Source organism: Syngnathus scovelli, chromosome 4 (assembly GCF_024217435.2).
Source record: "Syngnathus scovelli strain Florida chromosome 4, RoL_Ssco_1.2, whole genome shotgun sequence".
NCBI classification, from domain to species: Eukaryota; Metazoa; Chordata; class Actinopteri; order Syngnathiformes; family Syngnathidae; genus Syngnathus; species Syngnathus scovelli.
In genome coordinates, this window is record NC_090850.1 from 3,723,064 (window position 1) to 3,743,511 (window position 20,448).

At 44.9% G+C, this 20,448-nt stretch overlaps 1 protein-coding gene across 4 annotated transcripts in view; it reads left to right on the forward strand.

The window, feature by feature from the left end:
- The window catches only part of LOC125967454 (serine/threonine-protein kinase BRSK2), a 184,453-nt gene that overhangs the window by 90,548 nt on the left and 73,457 nt on the right, over positions 1–20,448 (forward strand). For all 4 annotated transcript variants that reach the window (XM_049718584.1, XM_049718587.2, XM_049718589.2 and 1 more), the window contains exon 4: positions 18,414–18,554. In XM_049718584.1, coding sequence (XP_049574541.1) covers positions 18,414–18,554 — 141 coding nt within the window. The remainder of the gene's footprint in view (positions 1–18,413; positions 18,555–20,448) is intronic.

Genomic DNA, 20,448 nt, shown 5'->3' on the forward strand with positions numbered 1-20,448 from the left:
TGTCTGGGCCTATACACAACACTTCCAAGAAAACAAGTTCATGCAGTTTGCCTGCACATTCTTCGCCAATCACCAATCCACACAAGCACTCCAATACTAGATATTATATTAATATGATTATAAGTTTAACACAACCTTAAAATATGCTTGTAAACTCCCGAAAGCACATTTCCCTTTATTCCCTCTCATGACCTCATTTATGAAGTCATCACCCGTTACTTTAGCAAACAGCTACCAGCGCGCTGTCGATCCTTCCTTCCCCCCGCTGCTCATGTTGAGTCACCAGGGCATATTGGCCCATCGGTGGCAACGGGCCAACGGTTTTCTCGATCAACCGGACAGTGAGTGACCTAATACATGGAATACAACAACAATTGCATAAAATCATAATTGTAATAAAAATAGCTACAGCAACAAGCACAGACATGATGAGGCCTTTCCAGCTTCCGAACGTTTTCATCCAATCAGACCAAATATCGGCGTGTACGCCTGAATGATCTTTCATCTTTTTGTTCAGTGTCCTTAGTCCTTCCAACGCCCTGGTCAGTCGGCCTCCTGGTGCCGTGTTGTTTGGGATGAAAGTACAACATACATCACCAAACATTCCACACACACCATGTTCCTTAGCTAATAGCATGTCCAACGCAATTCTATTTTGGAACGCCATTAACGACGTTGCAGCCAATTGTTCATGAACTGCGGCGAATGATTCAGCTGTATAATTACCCAGCCGTTGGACATTGTAATGAACGTAATTAATACGGTCTACGTTTTTATTGGGGGTGATCCATAGGAAGATACTTTCGAATCCCGAGGACACTTGATTAACGAGTTTATACTTATCTGGCACACCCCGGGGCACTCCTATAGTGTCAATATATGTTGGATCGTCGTCGCTCAACCACGGGGCAAAACGTCTCTTTTTGCTTGCTTCAGGAGCCCCGCCAGTGGGGACTCCAGGTTCCAATTGAGATTCTGTATTTCAATGGGGACAACCACCACAGGCATTATCAACGACACGAGAGCACAGATACCTGATGCATTCTTCGGCAAGCGATCCTATAATTTGTCATCTCCACACCACAACCAGATGTCACTGGTCTTCCTCTGCTCCTTCCATCACTGCTGGGTGAATTCTGGCATGTCCTGTTAAAGCTTGAAAGCAAGTGAATTTGGAAAAAAACTTTGTATATATCACAATTACAAATTGAAACCTACTCACCCATTTCTATTTTACCACTCTCCCCCTTTGACACATTCACCCAATGTGTCATTACGTATCAAAAGGAACCTACAAAGCGTCCCCTCTCATCACCACACTCATTGTAGCCAGGCCCGCGAAACCTCTAGTTACCATCTGGGCCCCGGGACCATCACCCCAAGTCCTTGAAATTTGACTGTCCACCACACACACTCAGCAACACAAACAAAAATCATCGCACTCCTGTCAGTGAGCTTATAGCCCGGCTGACAGCGGACATTTGTACACAAAAAAACCGACATCAAGTATCAAAATTAAAACAGTCATAAAATGAATCCTGGCGCCCGCGGATCATGTCCTGAAAACCACGTCATCAACAAGTTCATCATAAAAACCAAAAGGGCAAGGGTTAACATATTCTTGTAAATCCAACACAAACTTTCCACGAATGCAATCGACAACCTGCAAGAATGAAAACAAGTTACGCAAGCAACGCGCAATCCGCTCCTTGGCTGGTGGCTGATGCTGCAAAAAAAAAAAATCAAGTCACACAGAAAAACAAAGCAGAGCGTGCTATTGTCGCAAACACGTTCAAGCGTCAAACAATTGGTCACTGTCCACCTAGTCCGTCACCCCGTCGGGTGAGCTCAAAGTCGTCACACTCAAATCGTCCAAAGTCTTGCTGTTCGATACTAGTTCTGTCTTGTCTTATACAATTTCTTTTTCTCAAAAATATTATTATTATTATTATTATTATTACTTTTTTATTTCTTTGACTCTTTGAGGATCCTCAATGCAGGTTTAAATCGACCTTTCAACAAATTACTAGCCTGTATTATTGCCGTGGATCAATGCTAGAACTGCTATTTAGTCAATTTATCCTACCTACGTTACACACTCAATCATACAAACTCCAGCGCTTTTTTTTTTTTCCAGGCCTATCCAGGGATGGGTGTAAAACCCTCCCAAACAGCTTTGGAAAAACGGACAAAAGAAAAAATCTACGCACTTCTTCAATTAAGAAAAAGAAGCTCTGTTTTTCTTAGCCCGTTTCTTCCACTGGGACTTGAACCCAAGCTGTTCTTTGGCTTGGAAAAACATACAAAGAAAAATCTACGCCCTTCTTTGATTAACAAAAAAGAAGCTCCGTGTTTCTTAGCACGTTCCTTCCACTGGGACTCTAACCCAAGCCAGATCCCTCAGCTCGGAAAAACAGACATCAAAGAGTCTACACACTTCTTCGATGAACGAAAAAGAAGCTCTGCCTTTCTTAGCCTGTTTCTTCCACTGGGACTTGAACCCAAGCTGGCTCTCGTGCACCTCTACATGTTACGCGTTTAACAACACAACACAACTTCAGGCCTTTAACTTACTTGTCCCCTGGTTCGTTGCACTGCCGGGTCCCGTCAATCCACCTCTGTCAGACGAAGGCAGACCTAAGATGCTGGCCCAGCGAAGAATTTCCTTCCCAGGTCTTTCTTTACCAGGTCCGGCTAGTGGACGCTGGCCCGTCGACGGTGTACAGCGCGTCGTCCTCCGTCAGCCAGATGATGGGTATGAGAGGTCCCGGGTTTCGGCACCAAAATGTTAGAGATTTGCTCACTCCAACTTATTTTGCAAGAACCACACGGGAGACAGGCAAGTTCTTTTAGACACATGCAGGTGGAGAGATCACTCGCTACAGGAATGAAATCTGGAGCCTCTCCCAACTGCAAAGGCATATTTATTAAGAGAAAGAGTGGGGGTAAGAGTAGACTGAATAGGAAGCCCTTGTGCTCTAGTCAAAACATATCAGGGGATGTTTTACGACCTTGTGTAGGATGAGACAAGGTAGGTTATTTATTACCGGTTGCATTCCAACATAATCATACGATAAGGATAATTTGAAAAACCCTAACATCTCCCTCCTGTTTTATCATATGATTATGCCACCGCAAACAACAAAGACAAGTCAAAAAAAAAAAAACACACATATATATGTATAATGAAGAAAGAAGAATAGTAAAAATAAAAAACAACAAACAATGATAGCAACACTTTCCAGTGAAGATGAGGCATTACCTTGATACCCCAAGATCAAACTTATTGTGTAAGCGAAAAACCTGCCGGCCAAATGTTATTAGCAGGATAATTCTTACATGTTCCCTTTGCCTAAGACGACCAGAATGCTATCAATAAAAAACAAAAACACAGAAACAGTACATCATTGTATCCACCACTTGCGAAGCATTTTCGATGGTCAAATCATCAAGTTTCTGTAAAACATGCTCAACAGAACAGCATCTACGCAATCCACGCTTCATTATCGTCATCACATCCGTCATCTCTAAGAAGTTGTATATGAACTTGGGCTACAGTAGAGGACACAAACTTCGACACAGCAGACTTCAAACATGGGATAACGCAGGACGTAAACAAGCACAACACCACCAGCACAACAAGCACAGGAGACAGCAATTTCAAAAGCAGTTGCCACCAGTTGCCAGAGAATAGCCACGAAAAGAAATCAAACTGATGTGGGACCTTGTCATTAGACATGGCCTGCTGTAGGTTCTTCAGTGAATTCATGGCGTCGTTGATGTGGGTGTCATTTTCTCCTGGTATGTATGTGCAACAGGAAGTCCCAATGATGTGGCACACACCACCTTGTGCTGCCGTCAACAAGTCCAGAACCATCCTGTTTTGCAAGACCATCAGTCTAATAGCCTGAATCTCTCTATTTTGTCCATCGTTGACTTGCAGTGAGAGATTCACAAAGGATTGAAAACGATAGTTCAGTGTCTCGATGAAGAGCGATAGTTTCCCAACCCCAATCTGAGGGAAGAGCGCAAGGACAACTTTGTCTCCGACGGACCATACTTTATGGTCCTCTGGAACGTTCGCACCCCAGACAGGGTCATGAGGGTCAAAGGTTGCAACTGCTCTGCGTCGACATCCAGAAGAGTTGTGTGCTCCTGTCAGCTGATGATGTCGTATCCTGTAGGTGTGGTCCGTCACCCACACTGGTGCACACACTCCTGTCCAGTTGGCGGGCAGCATCGGATAAACCTTGTGACCACAAAGCCACCAGCCATTCTGTATGAAGTATGTTCCGTTCGATGGTGTAGCCATGTTGGTTGGAGAGCCCTCACCACCTGAAATGGCTCTCTTATCTTGACACTCATCGGTGATGTCCAAAGCTCCCATCCAGTTTCCTCCTGGAGAGCAGTCGTCGTTAATGCAGACGTGGGTCTTGTTACCTTGGATGTAACATGTGTAATTCACTCCAGCTGGTCTCTCTGTGTAGGCCACTTGTGGTATTGTTCGTCCTCTAACAGTCACATTGAGATTTGTCCAGAATAGCTGATCACAGGCACCGTCAGCAAGTCCAGGGCGGTAAGGGTCGGCATCTTTGACTGTGACGGCACGGTGCTGATATCCAACTCCTCCCATGGATGCCATACATTTTGCTTCAGTGACATTCATTGCTCTGGCCTCCAAGCGAACTTGCGTGGAGGAAGGGGGGAGTTTCGAACACACATAACACCCCTCCTGTGTGTGAGCTCTCACAGTGAACTTGACATACCGGTACCAAGTGTTGGTTTCGTATGGGTTTCTGGGGTCCCATGACCAGTCCTCAAAGTTCTCATCATGCGACCATCGTTTTCCACGGGCAACATTGTCATTTGGTCTGTTCAGATGAGTCAATAGACCATAGCACGCTCCAACCACAACGCAGCAGAGGATCCATCTGGCATATGGAGCCCCGTTGCTACTAGGATGGCAGAGACACCGGGACATCCCCTCGCCTAGCGGAGTGGGGATCGATGAATTCTTCACCAACCTTGAGACGCCTCACCCTAAACGATGGGACTCCTTTGTAGTTAGCCTTCCCCACCACTCCGAATTAGGGGTCCAGCACTCTCTGCAACTTGCAGTGGCTGAGGTGAATCCAACTGGGCCGTTGAGAAATCTTAACCGCCGTGGGAGTAGCAAGCAAAACTTGAAACGGTCCCTCCCACCGCGGGCTGGCCCAGTTCTTTCTTTTGATGACCTTGATGTAGACCCAGTCTCCTGGATTGATGGGGTTGTCCACCTGTGAGGGGGAGAGATCAGGCGGCAGTAAATTTGCATTGGACACATCTTTCAGTTTGAGCGTCCTGATTAGATAATCTGCCAAGGTCTGTTCTTCGTCTGCTTTTTGCAAATCTGCAGGGAACACTGGTAGTCTGTATGGTCTCCCATGTATGACTTCAAAAGGTGTTAGTCCTTCGGAAGTGGGAGTAATTCTCATATAGAGCTTCACTAAGTCGAGACACTCTGGCCAAGGTCTGCCTGTTGTTTCCATGCATTTTTTCAACCTGCTTTTGATAGTAAAGTTTGCCCGTTCAACCAGGCCTGCGCTCGAAGGATGCCAAGCACAGTGGTTTTTTAACGTTATTCCAAGGTGTACAGCCATGTTCTGCACAACTTGGTTCACAAAGTGTGGACCATTGTCACTGTAAATGGTTTGGGGGATGCCATGAGTTGGTATGATGGTTTTGCAGATGGCTTTTGCCACTGTTAAGGCATCTGCATGTTTAGATGGAACTATTTCCACCCATTTGGAAAATGCATCAATCATCACTAGGCAGTATTTGTGAGGTCCACTTTGTGTGAGTTCAATAAAATCCATATGCATGCTTTGAAATGGATAAGAGGGTTTTGGAAATGAGCCTCTCTTAGGTCTCATGTTTCCTTGTGGATTATGTTTCACACAAACAGGACATGCTTTACAAATTTTTTTTTAAGTAAGCATCTAAACCAAAGGTAGTGAATTGTTGATCTGTGATGGACTTCATCCCTCCTGTCGACACATGGCAAGGCCCATGTGTCGCAAGCGCTGCTGCCTTAAAAAGTGATTTTAGTAAAACAGGTTTGTCATTGATGCGGTGGATATTATCTGTATCCACTATTGCACCTTTTGTCGTCCACATTCATTTTTCCACCATTGGAGCATTGCCCTGCATATCTGTCAGTACAGTCTTATCTATGAGTTGTGTGTCCTCTGAACCCATTAAAAAAAATTCATGGCCATGTCTCCCTGCAGCTGCTTCTTTTGCAATTTTGTCTGCTAATCTGTTTCCATTTGAGAGCAGCACCAGAGCAGTGGTGTGAGCAGCACATTTACACACAGCTAGTTTAGCAGGGGGCGGCTCGGTGGCGCACTGGGTAGCACGTCCGCCTCACAGTTAGGAGGGTGCGGGTTCGATTCCACCTCCGGCCCTCCCTGTGCGGAGTTTGCATGTTCTCCCCGAGCCCGCGTGGGTTTTCTCCGGGCACTCCGGTTTCCTCCCACATCCCAAAAACATGCTTGGTAGGCCGATTGATCACTCCAAATTGTCCCTAGGTGTGAGTGCGAGTGCGAATGGTTGTTTGTCTCTGTGTGCCCTGCGATTGGCTGGCAACCGGTTCAGGGTGTCCCCCGCCTACTGCCCGATGACAGCTGGGATAGGCTCCAGCACGCCCGCGACCCCCGTGGGGACTAAGCGGTTCAGAAAATGGATGGATGGATGGATAGTTTAGCAGGTAAAAGAATGGCCTGCAACAATTCTTTTAACAAGGAGGCATGGGTAACCGGCTTACCGGTTGATGTTGTCATCCCTCTGCGCTCCCATTGTTTCGCAAAATAGAACAGAGTAGAAAACGCATACTGACTGTCTGTGTATACAGTGACTTCCTTATCTTCCGCTAATTGACAAGCTCTTGTTAGAGCAATCAGCTCAGCAGCCTGTGCTGACCTGGTGTATGGAAGCTTCTCTGCTTCAACAATCTGGTTTGGCAATTTCACAATTGCATAACCACTTTGATTGTTTCCTTTAGGATCCTTTGAACATGATCCATCCACAAACCACTTTTCCCCCTTGTCAAGTGGCGTGTCACTTAAATCTTCTCTGGGCAGCTGTAGATGTTCTGTAGCATCCAAACAGTTATGTGGTGTTCCATCCCCTGGCAACGGGATCAACGTTGCTGGGTTAAGGATTGTGCACCTCTTTATCACGATGTGTGGTTGTGACAGAAGTATAGCAGAGTAGGACAGATGTCTGGCTGGCGACAAAAAGTTCATTTTGCTTTGCAGCAGCAACACATCTACAGCATGTGGAACCAGCAGCTCCATTTTGTGAAAGAGCACCACATCTGCAGATTGTCTCACTGCAAGCGCCGCCGCGCATACTGCTTGGACACAGTCCGGCAAAGACAGAGCCACTGGATCCAGTTTTTTTGAATAAAATGCAATTGGTCTTAGTTTGCTACTATGACTCTGCAGCAACACTGAGGTCATAAAACCATTCCTGCAGTCTGCTGTTTGCACAAAGGTTTTATTGTAGTCTGGCAAGATAAGAGTTGTGGTTTCTATCAGAGCCTGTTTCAGCACTACAAAAGCATCATCCGCTACTGGTGTCCACATGATTTATTCTGTCATTGTCATGGGAACTCCATGCACAATATCCAGCAGCGGTTGTGTTTTTTCCGCATAATGTGGGATCCATGCTCTGCAGTAATTGCAGAGCCCCAAAAATGACATCATTTGTTTCTTTGTTTCAGGTTTCGGTGTATCTGAAATAATCTGCTTTCTGGTTCTTTGTATCTGTCTTCCAGAAGCCGACAAAGTGTGACCTAAATAGTTCACTTCCTGTCTGACCCATTGTAACTTATTTTTGCTCACTTTATTCCCTGTTTTGCAGAGATAGTGTAACAATGCTAAGGAGTCTACCTTGCAAGCAGCTTCAGTTTCAGAGGCTACCAGGAGATCATCTACATAAACTAGAAGTTGGCTTTTGTTTGACATCTGAAAATCAGCCAAACAGGCCATGATAGCTTGAACGAAAATAGTTGGACTATCAGCAAATCCTTGTGGCAATCTCGTGTATGTATAGCTTTGTCCTTTAAAGGTAAAAGCGAACCAAAACTGTGAGTCTGGGTGAATTGGCACTGAGAAAAATGCATTGCTGAGATCAATTACTGTGAAAAACTTCTGATTAGGTTTCAAAGTGTTCAGAAGTGTGTGTGGGTCAGGCACATTGGGTGCTCTTGTTTGCACTGCATCATTCACTGCTCGTAAATCTTGTATCATTCGCCAATTAATTTTGTCGGCCTTTTGGACTGGAAAAATGGGAGTGTTGCAAGGAGAATCCGAACACTCCCTAATGATTCCTCCTGTCAAAAGATCATTTATAACAGGGGCAATCCCGTTCATTGCCTCCTGTTTTAAAGGATATTGTTTAACTCTTGGACGCCACTCTGATCTTGGTTTGATCTGTACTGGGGAAATGGATTTTAAAAGTCCTACATCAGATGGGCCCTTGGTCCACAGTTTTTCAGGAAGCCCAGCCAATTCCCCCTCCTCCTTCAAATAAATGTCAACTAGTCAGGGAAGCGCACAAGCGCCTGCTCTGCCTACAGCTACTTCACACACTGTTTGCTTCCACACGTCACAACTGGTACTGTAGCTCCACCCATCACCTTTGTCCTCATAATCAGTCACAGATCCAGCAAGTTTAATTCGGGAACCCACATCTGCCCACGTTATACTGTGAGGTTTAAACAATGAGATGTGGGGTACAGCCGACAATTTGTATCTGTCTTTCTGAGGAACGGGCAAGAGCACAGCAGCAGCCGCAAATGACCTGCGATCAGTGTACAGAGCAGTGATTGTTAAAGTTACTTCTGTGTCGCTGAGAAAACTTCCAATATAGTCATCTTGTGGATCAGTGAGAATATTCATGGTGACATGTAATTCAGTACAAGTCATTTCTGATTCAGGTTGGGACAATTGTTTTTGAGCTTCACTCAGCAATCTGCTTGGGAGTTTAGGATTTCGTTCAGGAGGGATGGCATAGGAGCAGCAAATCTGTTCACCTGCTTGTGCAGCATATGAGTCCACATCTCTCACTCTACATGCTCGCATGCCATCCTTTACTGGAATTATTGCAATTCCCAACAGAGTCATCAATCTCGTCCCAACAGGTTTATGGGACATTTTGGGGATAGGACAATCAAAACTGAAGCCATGCTTCCAGTTTCCTTATCTCTCACTTCAACTGGATTAGAGATACTCTCCTTGTGTACCTGCCCATCAGCAGATTTCACCCAAATAGTATTTTGGGAGGCCTTTAGATTTGGGACTTTAGTTTTTATCACGGTTTTACAAGCCCCGGTATCACACAAAAACTCAACATCACTGCCTCCAATGTTTAGAGTAACATATGGTTTTTCTTTTAATGCACTCAGAATGTCCCATGCTGTATGGACATCTACTATTTCTTCCTCTATAGGAGCATCAGAGGTCAAAGGGGGGGAATCTAGTCATGCTGAGAATTTGGCCTTTCCTCTGCCCCTTCCTGCACCCTTTGATTGATATTGTTTTGCCCGACGACACTCCCTTGCAAAGTGTCCTCGTCTCCCACAGTTTCAACAGTTTGTATCTGATGGGGGTTTTGATTTATATGGCGGCCTGTGACCTTGCTGGGACCCTTGGAAGAAGACTGTTGTATCTTCATCTAGTTCATCATCATCATTATCTAGATGAAATACATCAGAACTTTTGCCTTTTTTGATCACTTTTTCAGCATGTCTGGCCCATTGCATAGTTGTTGTCACACTTACAACATCCACTTCCACCAAATGTTTCCTCACCCAGTTGCCTATTTCAGGGCGGAAATTAGTGAGGAGCGCATTTTTAAGCTGTTGTTGATAAGCACTCTCAGCTGTATCATTGAATGGGATGCCACTATGCACCCTGAATTCTTTTTCAAATCTCAAACGAAAATCATCAGTATCTTCGCCAGGCTTTGAAATATAGTTCGCACTCTTTGCACAAGACCATTCCATTGTGCTGCATACTCCCCTCCCAATTGATTTCCCTCAATGGGATAGGGAAAAGGCCCTTGATTATTTCTACCTGTATAATTTCCTCTAACCTTTGCCCAGTCTTTTCCCAAGGAGGACATTGCAGCCTCTCTTACCTCATGTCCATTCAGTCTATAGGAATGTATAATTCCAGCCATGTCCTATGCCCATATATCTGGGTCTTCAGCAACAGGGGTAACCCCTTCAACTGCTTTTCTTGCCTCTTCCAGAGTCCATGGCCGGAAAACATATGTATGTGGGGGTTGGCCTTCGCCTACAATAGGGTTTGGCACCTGTATCATTGGGCACACATCAACATTGTCTATATTTTGAGAAAATTTAGCAGCAGTGGTCAAACTTCTTGTTTGTACAGGACTTCTAATAATGTGACCCTGACTTCTTTTGCTGTTATATGGGGAGGGGGGCTGCAGGTTTGTTAAGCTTGGATACAAGTTTTGCGTACGAGCGGAAGGCCCCTCTTGCTCCTCTGCTTGAGCTGCGCCTTCAGTTTCGGCTGGAGTCATGGCCGCGGCAGTGCGCCTGCGCACTGCGGCCTCATTGTCTTCCGGCCTGACAAACATAGTCTCAGCCTCATCACCTTTCATCTTTCTATCTTTTGTCTTTTGGATTTGTTCTTTTCTCTCTTGTGAAGCTTTCAACCACATTTTAGCACAATCCAATTCTCTCTCTTTTCTTTTCTTTTTCAGTCCATTTTTCTTTTTATCCACACTCTCTTCTAAAACATCAACTACTATCTTCCACACTTCAACTCTCAACTTCCCTTCTACTCCATACTTTTTCTTCCACTTCGGCATATATTGCATACAATTAAGAAATCTACTCGCCATGTACTTCTCATCTCCGTCAAGAGGTAGAGATTTACCGTTTTTATTTCCCATCTTAATTCTAGTAATTTTAGGTTCTACAATTTCTTTTTCTCAAAAATATTATTATTATTATTATTATTATTACTTTTTTATTTCTTTGACTCTTTGAGGATCCTCAATGCAGGTTTAAATCGACCTTTCAACAAATTACTAGCCTGTATTATTGCCGTGGATCAATGCTAGAACTGCTATTTAGTCAATTTATCCTACCAGTTACACACTCAATCACACAAACTCCAGCGCTTTTTTTTCCCCAGGCCTATCCAGGGATGGGTGTAAAACCCTCCCAAACAGCTTTGGAAAAACGGACAAAAGAAAAAATCTACGCACTTCTTCAATTAAGAAAAAGAAGCTCTGTTTTTCTTAGCCCGTTTCCTCCACTGGGACTTGAACCCAAGCTGTTCTTTGGCTTGGAAAAACATACAAAGAAAAATCTACGCCCTTCTTTGATTAACAAAAAAGAAGCTCCGTGTTTCTTAGCACGTTCCTTCCACTGGGACTCTAACCCAAGCCAGATCCCTCGGCTCGGAAAAACAGACATCAAAGAGTCTACACACTTCTTCGATGAATGAAAAAGAAGCTCTGCCTTTCTTAGCCTGTTTCTTCCACTGGGACTTGAACCCAAGCTGGCTCTCGTGCACCTCTACGTGTTACGCGTTTAACAACACAACACAACTTCAGGCCTTTAACTTACTTGTCCCCTGGTTCGTTGCACTGCCGGGTCCCGTCAATCCACCTCTGTCAGACGAAGGCAGACCTAAGATGCTGGCCCAGCGAAGAATTTCCTTCCCAGGTCTTTCTTGACCAGGTCCGCGTCGTCCTCCGTCAGCCAGATGATGGGTATGAGAGGTCCCGGGTTTCGGCACCAAAATGTTAGAGATTTGCTCACTCCAACTTATTTTGCAAGAACCACACGGGAGACAGGCAAGTTCTTTTAGACACCTGCAGGTGGAGAGATCACTCGCTACAGGAATGAAATCTGGAGCCTCTCCCAACTGCAAAGGCATATTTATTAAGAGAAAGAGTGGGGGTAAGAGTAGACTGAATAGGAAGCCCTTGTGCTCTAGTCAAAACATATCAGGGGATGTTTTACGACCTTGTGTAGGATGAGACAAGGTAGGTTATTTATTACGGGTTGCATTCCAACATAATCATACGATAAGGATAATTTGAAAAACGCTAACACTCTCCCTAGAATGGGCAGTTTTTAATGTAATTTACGTCATTGCTGTCCAGATGTTCTATCCTCAATCTCCCTTGCTGTCAATCCCTGTTAAAATGCCAAAATGCCCCTGTTCCTCTTGACCGAATCCACTTTAGTCCAAATGTCCTATTCTAAAATGTATCTAACTCTAACTAAGGAACGTGAGCTGGGCTTAGACCGTCGTGAGACAGGTTAGTTTTACCCTACTGATAATAGCCTTCTTAAGCCTGACGAGCCAAAATATCAGATCTCGCTCTTGTTTTATCCAAATCTGTTTAATCTCTGACTATGATGCTTTTCTCTGTAGCTCTACGCATTATTCAATTTTTTATCAAATCTCCTCAGTTCTATCAAACTCAGTGCACAATGCAGCTCCTGTCCACCTTGACCCAAGCTCCACCCAGTTTGGTAACGCCACAGCAAGGAGTGCGATTTGGCCGTCGGACACTTCCAACACCCCTGCGTCCCAGAGGCCACACAGAGTGCCTTCCATGCCTTGGTCCGCCTCTTTCGGCCAACGATATTGAGTGTGCGGGACACCAACATCATCTCCAGCAATCCTGTGTCTGCCATGGGTTGTTTAATTTGGTATGCATTCTGAGACTCAGACCAGTACAAATTAGGAATGTGAGTTTTCCGCCAATCAGTCTGTTGCAACAACTGCTTGACCATTGAGCCCAATTGTCTGGCCTCGTGTCCTGGGGCAAGAGCCAGCGAAATGTGTGGCACCCCTTTCTCTGTCATTTTGAACCACTGCATTTGTTCATATGTCAATTCAGTTGCCGCTGCGACTCCCTCTTTACCAATCAAAATGCATGATGAAGTTAAATCCCACATGTGCCCTTCAGTTTCTTCAAACAAATCCCGATATACATCATCACTTTTTCGGTCATAATATAGAGTGCAATACAAAGGATCAACAGGTGGGTGGTATGGCGCCAGTGAGCAGATCCAGGGCTTCCATAGTAGGTAGGTCGAGAACACACCGCCACCAGCAGGGGTCTCTGGCTCCAGCCTGGCCCAGTAGATGGTTGCAGTTTCTGCTTCTGCCGTTAGGGGCGCCATCAGCCACTGACCATGTTGTTGTAGCTGCTGTGAGCACTGGATGCTGACGCCATCTGGAAATTGAATAATCACTCCCTCTGGCCCACACAGAATTCTGGCTTGAACGGCTGACAGCAAGTCCCTTCCCATCAAATTGATCGGAGTGTCTGTGGAATGGATGTATTTGTACCACAGTCTCCACCCTGTCCGGGTGATCACAGTTTCAAGTGGTTTGGTAAAAGGCAGAGTACGTGGTTGTCCCGAGAAGCCGACTAAAGTTGTTGTTTTCTTTGACAGTGAGGATACAGGAAGGGCAGTGTTTATTGATGAATAAGTTGCTCCTGTGTCCACCAGCATCTTCACAGGTTTTCCTTCCACTGTCACATGAAACATTGGCTCCGCCGGGCCACTGTTTTCCTGGCTCCCCGGGCAGCCCTATTCAAATTGTCCACACCAGAGATCATCATGTTGGTAGTACTGACCTCCGTGCGTTTGTGGGCGGGTGGCTCTGCGCGGTTGATAGTGTGGGCATTCTTTTGCCCAGTGGTCGGTTTCGCCGCAGATGAAACATGCGTTGGGCGAATGGGGTTTGTATGCTGCCCTCCCCGGGTAAGCAGGTGCACTCCCTCCCCGGCCTCTGTATCCGCCCCGGAACTGGCCCCTTCCGCGCCCCACCACCTGAAGAGCCTGTGACATTTGCATTCCCTTTTTCTGTGATTTAGACTGTTTAGCTTCACCATGCATTTTTGCCAACTGTAATTTCAACAACTGTTTAGACAATGCGTCTGTCTCGTTTTCAACTTTAGCTTGTGACTCAGTGAACATTCTGCAGTGATGCAAAAGATGACGTTTAAATCGTTCTTCGGTACAAACCAGAATGTCAGGATCTGACATTAGCTGCTTCTTCACATCTGGCGGAAGTCCATCCAGCAGCGCCGTTCGGAAGAGCACCTCTGCCTCGTGCGTGAGAGCCGGATGGCGACCTGTGGTTTCAATCCAACTCTCCACACGTTACATAATGTTGTGCAGGTGACATTTTCACATCATAAGGAAACATAGTGGGGGCCAGATCGGTGGGTTGTCAATTTAATGTTTTCAAACAGGGGCGCTGCTACTTGTGGCAAGGGCACCTCCCTCCCCAGTCTCCCTGTGCCTGCTGCTTCCTCAATTGCCTGCAGTTGCACCAGGGAGCATACTCCTGCCAACATCTGGCGCATGTCACCGAGTGTACAGCTCTGCCCACTCATCAGAGCCAAAAATTTGTTCAGCCACACCTTGCCTCCTCTGTGAAGTGGGGGCATCTTTTCCATCATCGCGGTCACATCACGGAGCACCATGGGCTCGTAGTGCTGACCACCCGATGTGGTCACCAGCGGACACATCAATTCATTTTTCTGCACCTCGGCCTGTGTCATCTGTCCCTAACCACTCCGCAAATTATATTTTCTCCGTGTCTCTCTCTCTCTCTCTGTTGCCCATTTTAACATCTGCGCTTCCTGTCTACGCTGCTCATCGGCTTGATCAATTTTCTTTTTTAGCTCCTCATTCTCGGCAGTAAGTCTATGCCAGCTTTCTCCTTTCGTCACATTGGACGGTTGAGGGCTCGTCGCCTCTCTTTATTTACTGCTTGTTCAATCAACTGTACAATACTCTGATCCGCCCTTTCGCCTTCGCCCTCGACATCCACTACCATCCTGCCACCCAGCGTCACCACCGGAGCCATTACTCCGGGGTCGCCGTACGGCGGCGGTCCAACATAGCTCACTCCGAGTGTCAGGGCACTCGGGTGTGTCACATCATGCAAAGATGGATAAATGCCCTTGTATTCATTTCTTTCCTTGTGTATTTTCACCGCTTTCTCTACCCTTCTTTCTCATGCTCTTGTTAGCCTGCAATTGTCCAAATCAAAAATGTTATTTTCTTTTAACTGTCTTTCCTTTGAACCTCTAAATCGCTCGTGTTGCTAACCTAACCTAACCTTAAAGAAAGGACAAACAGATTACTCCCAATAGCTCCTCATTATTTACGAGTTAGCCCCCCTTTCTTGAACATTCTCTGAGCCATGCCGTCTTCCTCCTCACACGCCTGCACCCACACAGGGTGTGCACATAAACGCACACACCGAGCGCGCACACAACCGCTCAATCTCACTGCTTCAAACATTCACTGAGAAACTCACACGGTCCCTGCCCCGCCCGGGCTATAGCACCCCCCGTGCGAGGGGGTCGCGGCATCAATGTTGACTGGTTACAGGCTGGCCATTTCCTGCAATAATCATGATGTCGGCCCACCGCCCGCACGAGCATAGCACAGGCCCACGCGCACAGCCCAGACCCGCGACTACGCGCGAGTGCAGGCACGGTCATCAGTCTCAACCTCTCAAAGGGCAGGCCAACTTTGCTGTTGCGCCCTTCATCATGTTCACATTCGACGTCTTTCAATGTCTTCTACACAACATTTGTTGTCTCTTATTCTCATCCTATCAAGCCACCGTTCTAGTAACTTTCTGTCACACACCTCTTTTTCTCTACTGCCACACCTTGCTCATCTTAGTTTCTCTAACCAACTTAAACACACCATTGTCCACTTCTCAATTTCCCTATTATCGCTCAAAAGCCTCCTAAACATTCTCCATTACTGATTTCTTCCATAGAACACACATCTCACTCACACACACTCATATACACACCCACTCATGAGGATCCTCTGCGCGCACACACACTCTCCCCCCAATTTGGTTCATTTTGGATATTTTAGCGGTCTGATCTCTCACAGGAGGAACTGTTACCACCGGATATTTTTTGAGGAGGCCTCACTTCCCCTCGGGGATCTCTTTATTAACCCCAGCTATTTGAATACGATCGTCACCGCACCCTTGTCCGCCACGACGAAGCACTAGGTCCCTGACCTATCAGTAGTACGCGTAAGTCCCTGACTTTACCGTACACGTTACACACGTAAATTCCAAACTTATTCACCGTATGTATCTTAACTTCATGCACACCTTATTTGATCTGAACGACAGTCTCCTCTTAAATTTCCTCTTTCAATTTGCAGCATTTCGACTTATAGTAACAGGTATACTGCTTACCTTATCGGTGATGAGCTCAGGGTTTGAGGAGACGTCGTACCAGCTCAACGTTGTGCGCTTATTCCAAACGGTTCGCCAACCGGGAGACAGTGTCCCTGACACTGTCCGGTGTCTTGGCTAAAGACCACGAGTTGTCAATTACCCTTCTCTTGACATCACGTCGGGGTCACCAAGAAATTGTTAGGTTACGGATTCTAGTTATTGATCTGACTCCAAATTGCGATCAACACTTAACACATAAATTGCTATGTCCTAATCCACACACTGGCGCACCTAACAATTTTGCGAGTTCGTTCTGTCAAAGAGAAGACCAGTAGATCAATCAGACCAAATTTACCAATTATTTATTCCTGACAAAGCGCACTAATACAGGCCTGGGTCCCGGGTCCCTCACACTAAAACTCGTGCGTTTTTGTGACCACCAAAAGACGACACATTCTTCCGGGTTGCCCAGTTTTAAAGAAACACAATATGAATATTAAAGCATGCAAAATATTGTGAGATGATTGGTCGATGGCCATCTCCTCCCCGCGTCGGCGCTATCGCTGAGGTCAGCTGGTTGGAATTTCCCCGCGAAGCCGGGCAACATAGACGTGCTGTTGTTCTCGTTCCTCAACGACCTTCAGATTATCTCGTCCGGTACTCACTGTCTGGGCCTATACACAACACTTCCAAGAAAACAAGTTCATGCAGTTTGCCTGCACATTCTTCGCCAACCACCAATCCACACGAGCATTCCAATACTAGATATTATATTAATATGATTATAAGTTTAACACAACCTTAAAATATGCTTGCAAACTCCCGAAAGCACATTTCCCTTTAGCACAAACGGCAGTCAAACCTGCCAGCGTAGTTTAATCAAAGGCAAGAGCATAGAAATGCGTATTTAATCGTGTCTTGATGCTTCTCCTGAGCAGCTCTAATATCTGTGGGTAGGGTATTCGAAAGCTTTGGAGCCCAAATAGAGAATGCTCTCGACCCTGCGGACTTCTCTTTGGCCCTTGGGGTCACTTAATGACCAGCATTTTGTGAACGAAGGTAAAAGACGAAATGTGTGGTACAACTAGGTCGACGCTATAGGAAGGCGCTAAGCATGTAATATTTTATAGGTTAGTAACATAAGCTTGGAGTCACATCTCAAATGGCACGGGAGCCAATGTAGGTTGGCTCGTATTGATATAAATTTTAGGGTATCGCTAAACCCACAGTCTCTATTTGCAGCAGTTAAGTCTAGTCATAGATTTTAATTGTGTGATGTAATTTTCTGTCACTAATTACAGTTTTCATTGATTGTTTTGACGCAGCCGTCAACTCAAAACCCACATTTTCAAAACAGTTAACGCAGAGGCCTCCACAGTGCCACAGTGGTCGGAATGCCACATTTTGTTTGCAAAAGGCTCTAATTGTGCTGAAACTATTAAAATATGGAACAAAAGCAAAAACAATTAAAAAAAAAGAAATGCAAAAAAAAACAGCATCCCAACAAAGTTGATTTAGCATGCTATAGCTACTTTAATGGAAAAACCACTAACATTGATCGTATTCAAGAAAAAGTCAACTATTTTGTTAGTTTCTGATTTCAGTAAATTGCAAACAACAGATTAGAAATCAGAGTCAATTACATAAATGTAAGTTGATGTTTAACAAGTAAAAAACATCAGATTCTTCAATGTTCTTATTTTTAAAAGTCAAAAATACAGCTATGTACTATAATGATGCATACTGTGTTGCGACCCACTGTACAATACAACTCTATTATTTTGATGTGTGGGGCACTGAGTTAACTCTGTTGCTACATCAAGTAGAGCCTGATATGGTAATAAAACAACAATTCAGTCCCTTTTTTATTATGCCATCCTTTCCCCCCCTTCTTTTTTATTTATGCGTTTTTGGGTTTTGTTTTATGCCGTATGTACACTTGACCATACGTGGACCCAATTGTGGGTGTTCATTCGCAACAAGGTTCACTTAAATTGCAGTTGATGTTTAACAGTTTCATTTGTTTGACGCACTCCTCAATGTTATTGTATTCACACCTGAACAAATAAACAATTAGGGCACAGCAAGCCTGTCAGTTGAACAATGTTTAAATTGCATAATCTCCCCTCTTTTCAGGTACCTGGTGCTAGAGCATGTCTCTGGTGGAGAGCTTTTTGACTACCTAGTCAAGAAAGGCCGGTTGACGCCTAAAGAAGCAAGAAAATTCTTCCGACAGATCATATCAGCCCTCGACTTCTGCCACAGCCATTCTATATGGTGTGTTGCATTAAACATATAACCCATAATCTTCACTAACTATTTTGAGACTTATCTGAGAGGTGTAAAAATAGCTCCGAATCCAGACAAACTCATGGAGAAGGGAGCCGATGTTGGTAATGCTCCTGCCCCAATGCCCGAATCCGCTCATGGGACAAAGGATCCGGCATCTACCATGACAAGAGAACTCGAATCCAAGTTGAGCAAGGTTGGCTGAGGCCACTTTGCCTTATCTATATGGGGGCAATATCAAAACCAAAGTACCCTTTGGGGCCATTAATTTTAATCATTTATTTTGTGACTTTTGATAAATAATGCATTGGTGATGATTCCAGGTACTGGATTAAAGGTAAGAAACTATATTAAAATGTTACCAACATAATGATCTGGAAAATTAATCTTCATAGAATTAAAGCTGCCAGCTACTACTTACATGACGTTACCAAAAACCTACAGTCTGGGCTTGTCCTAGTTCACATGGTCATATGGAGACAAAGTTAGGGAGAAGCTCCAGGTATGGTACACGAATGACCTGCATTTATGCAACCCCTAACCTTGGATATCAAATGGTGCTGAGATATCCAAATAAGGACACGGTAGCTAGATACTAATGTGTGCCGAGAAAAAAGCAATTTTGTTTTTGTCTCAGCATATAGAGGACTGTCTCAGAAAATTAGAATATTGTGATAAAGTTCTTTATTTTCTGTAATACAATTAAAAAAAACAAAAATGTCATACATTCTGCATTCATTACAAATCAACTGAAATATTGCAAGCCTTTTATTATTTTAATATTGCTGATCATGGCATACAGCTTAAGAAAACTCAAATATCATATCTCAAAATATTAGTATATCATGAAAAAGTATACTAGTAGGGTATTCAACTAATCACTTGAATCGTCTAATTAACTCGAAACACCTGCAAGGGTTTCCTGAGCCTTGAAAAACACTCAGCTTGGTTCAGTAAACTAAATCACAAGTATGGGGAAGACTGCTGATCTGACTGCTGTCCAGAGGACCATCATTGATACGAAAAGGAATTTCTCAAAGAGCAAGCTGTTCACAGAGTGCAGTTTCAAAGCACATCCACAAAAAGTCTGTTGGAAGGGGGGAATGTGGCAGGAAACGCTGCACAACCAAGAGAGATGACCGCACCCTTAACAGCATTGTGAAGAAGAGTCGCTTCGAGAATTTGGGGGAGCTTGAAAGACAGTGGACTGAAGCTGGAGTCCAGGTATCAAAAGCCGCTGTTCACAGACGTTTCCGGGAAATGGGCCGTATTCCCATGGTCAAGCCACTTCTGAAGCGTCTGACTTGGGCTATGGAAAAGAAGCACTAGACAGTTGCAGAGTGGTCCAAAGTCCTCTTTTCAGCCGAAAGCAAGTTTTGTATTTCATTTGGAAGTCAAGGCGCCAGAGTCTGGAGAAAGGCTGGAGATAAGCAAAATCCAAGTTACTTGAAATCCTGTGTGAAGTTCCCACAGTCAGCGATGGTTTGGGGAGCCATGTCAGCTGCTGGTGTTGGTCCACTGTGTTTCATCAAGTCCAGAGTAAATGCAGATTTTAGAGCACTACATGCTTCCGTCTGCTGAAAAGCTCTATGGAGATGATGATTTCATTTTCCAGCATGATCTGGCACCTACCCACAGTGCCAAAACCACCAGTAAATGATGTACTGACCATGCCATTACTGTTCTCGATTGGCCTGCCAATTCCCCTGACCTGAACCCCATAGAGAATTTGTGGGGTATTGTGAAGAAGAAGCTGAAAGACACCAGATCCAACAATGCAAATGAGCTAAAGGCCACTATTGAAGCATCCTGGGCATCCATAACACCTCAGCAATGCCACAGGCTGCTTGCCTCCATGCCACGCTGCACTGATGCAGTAATC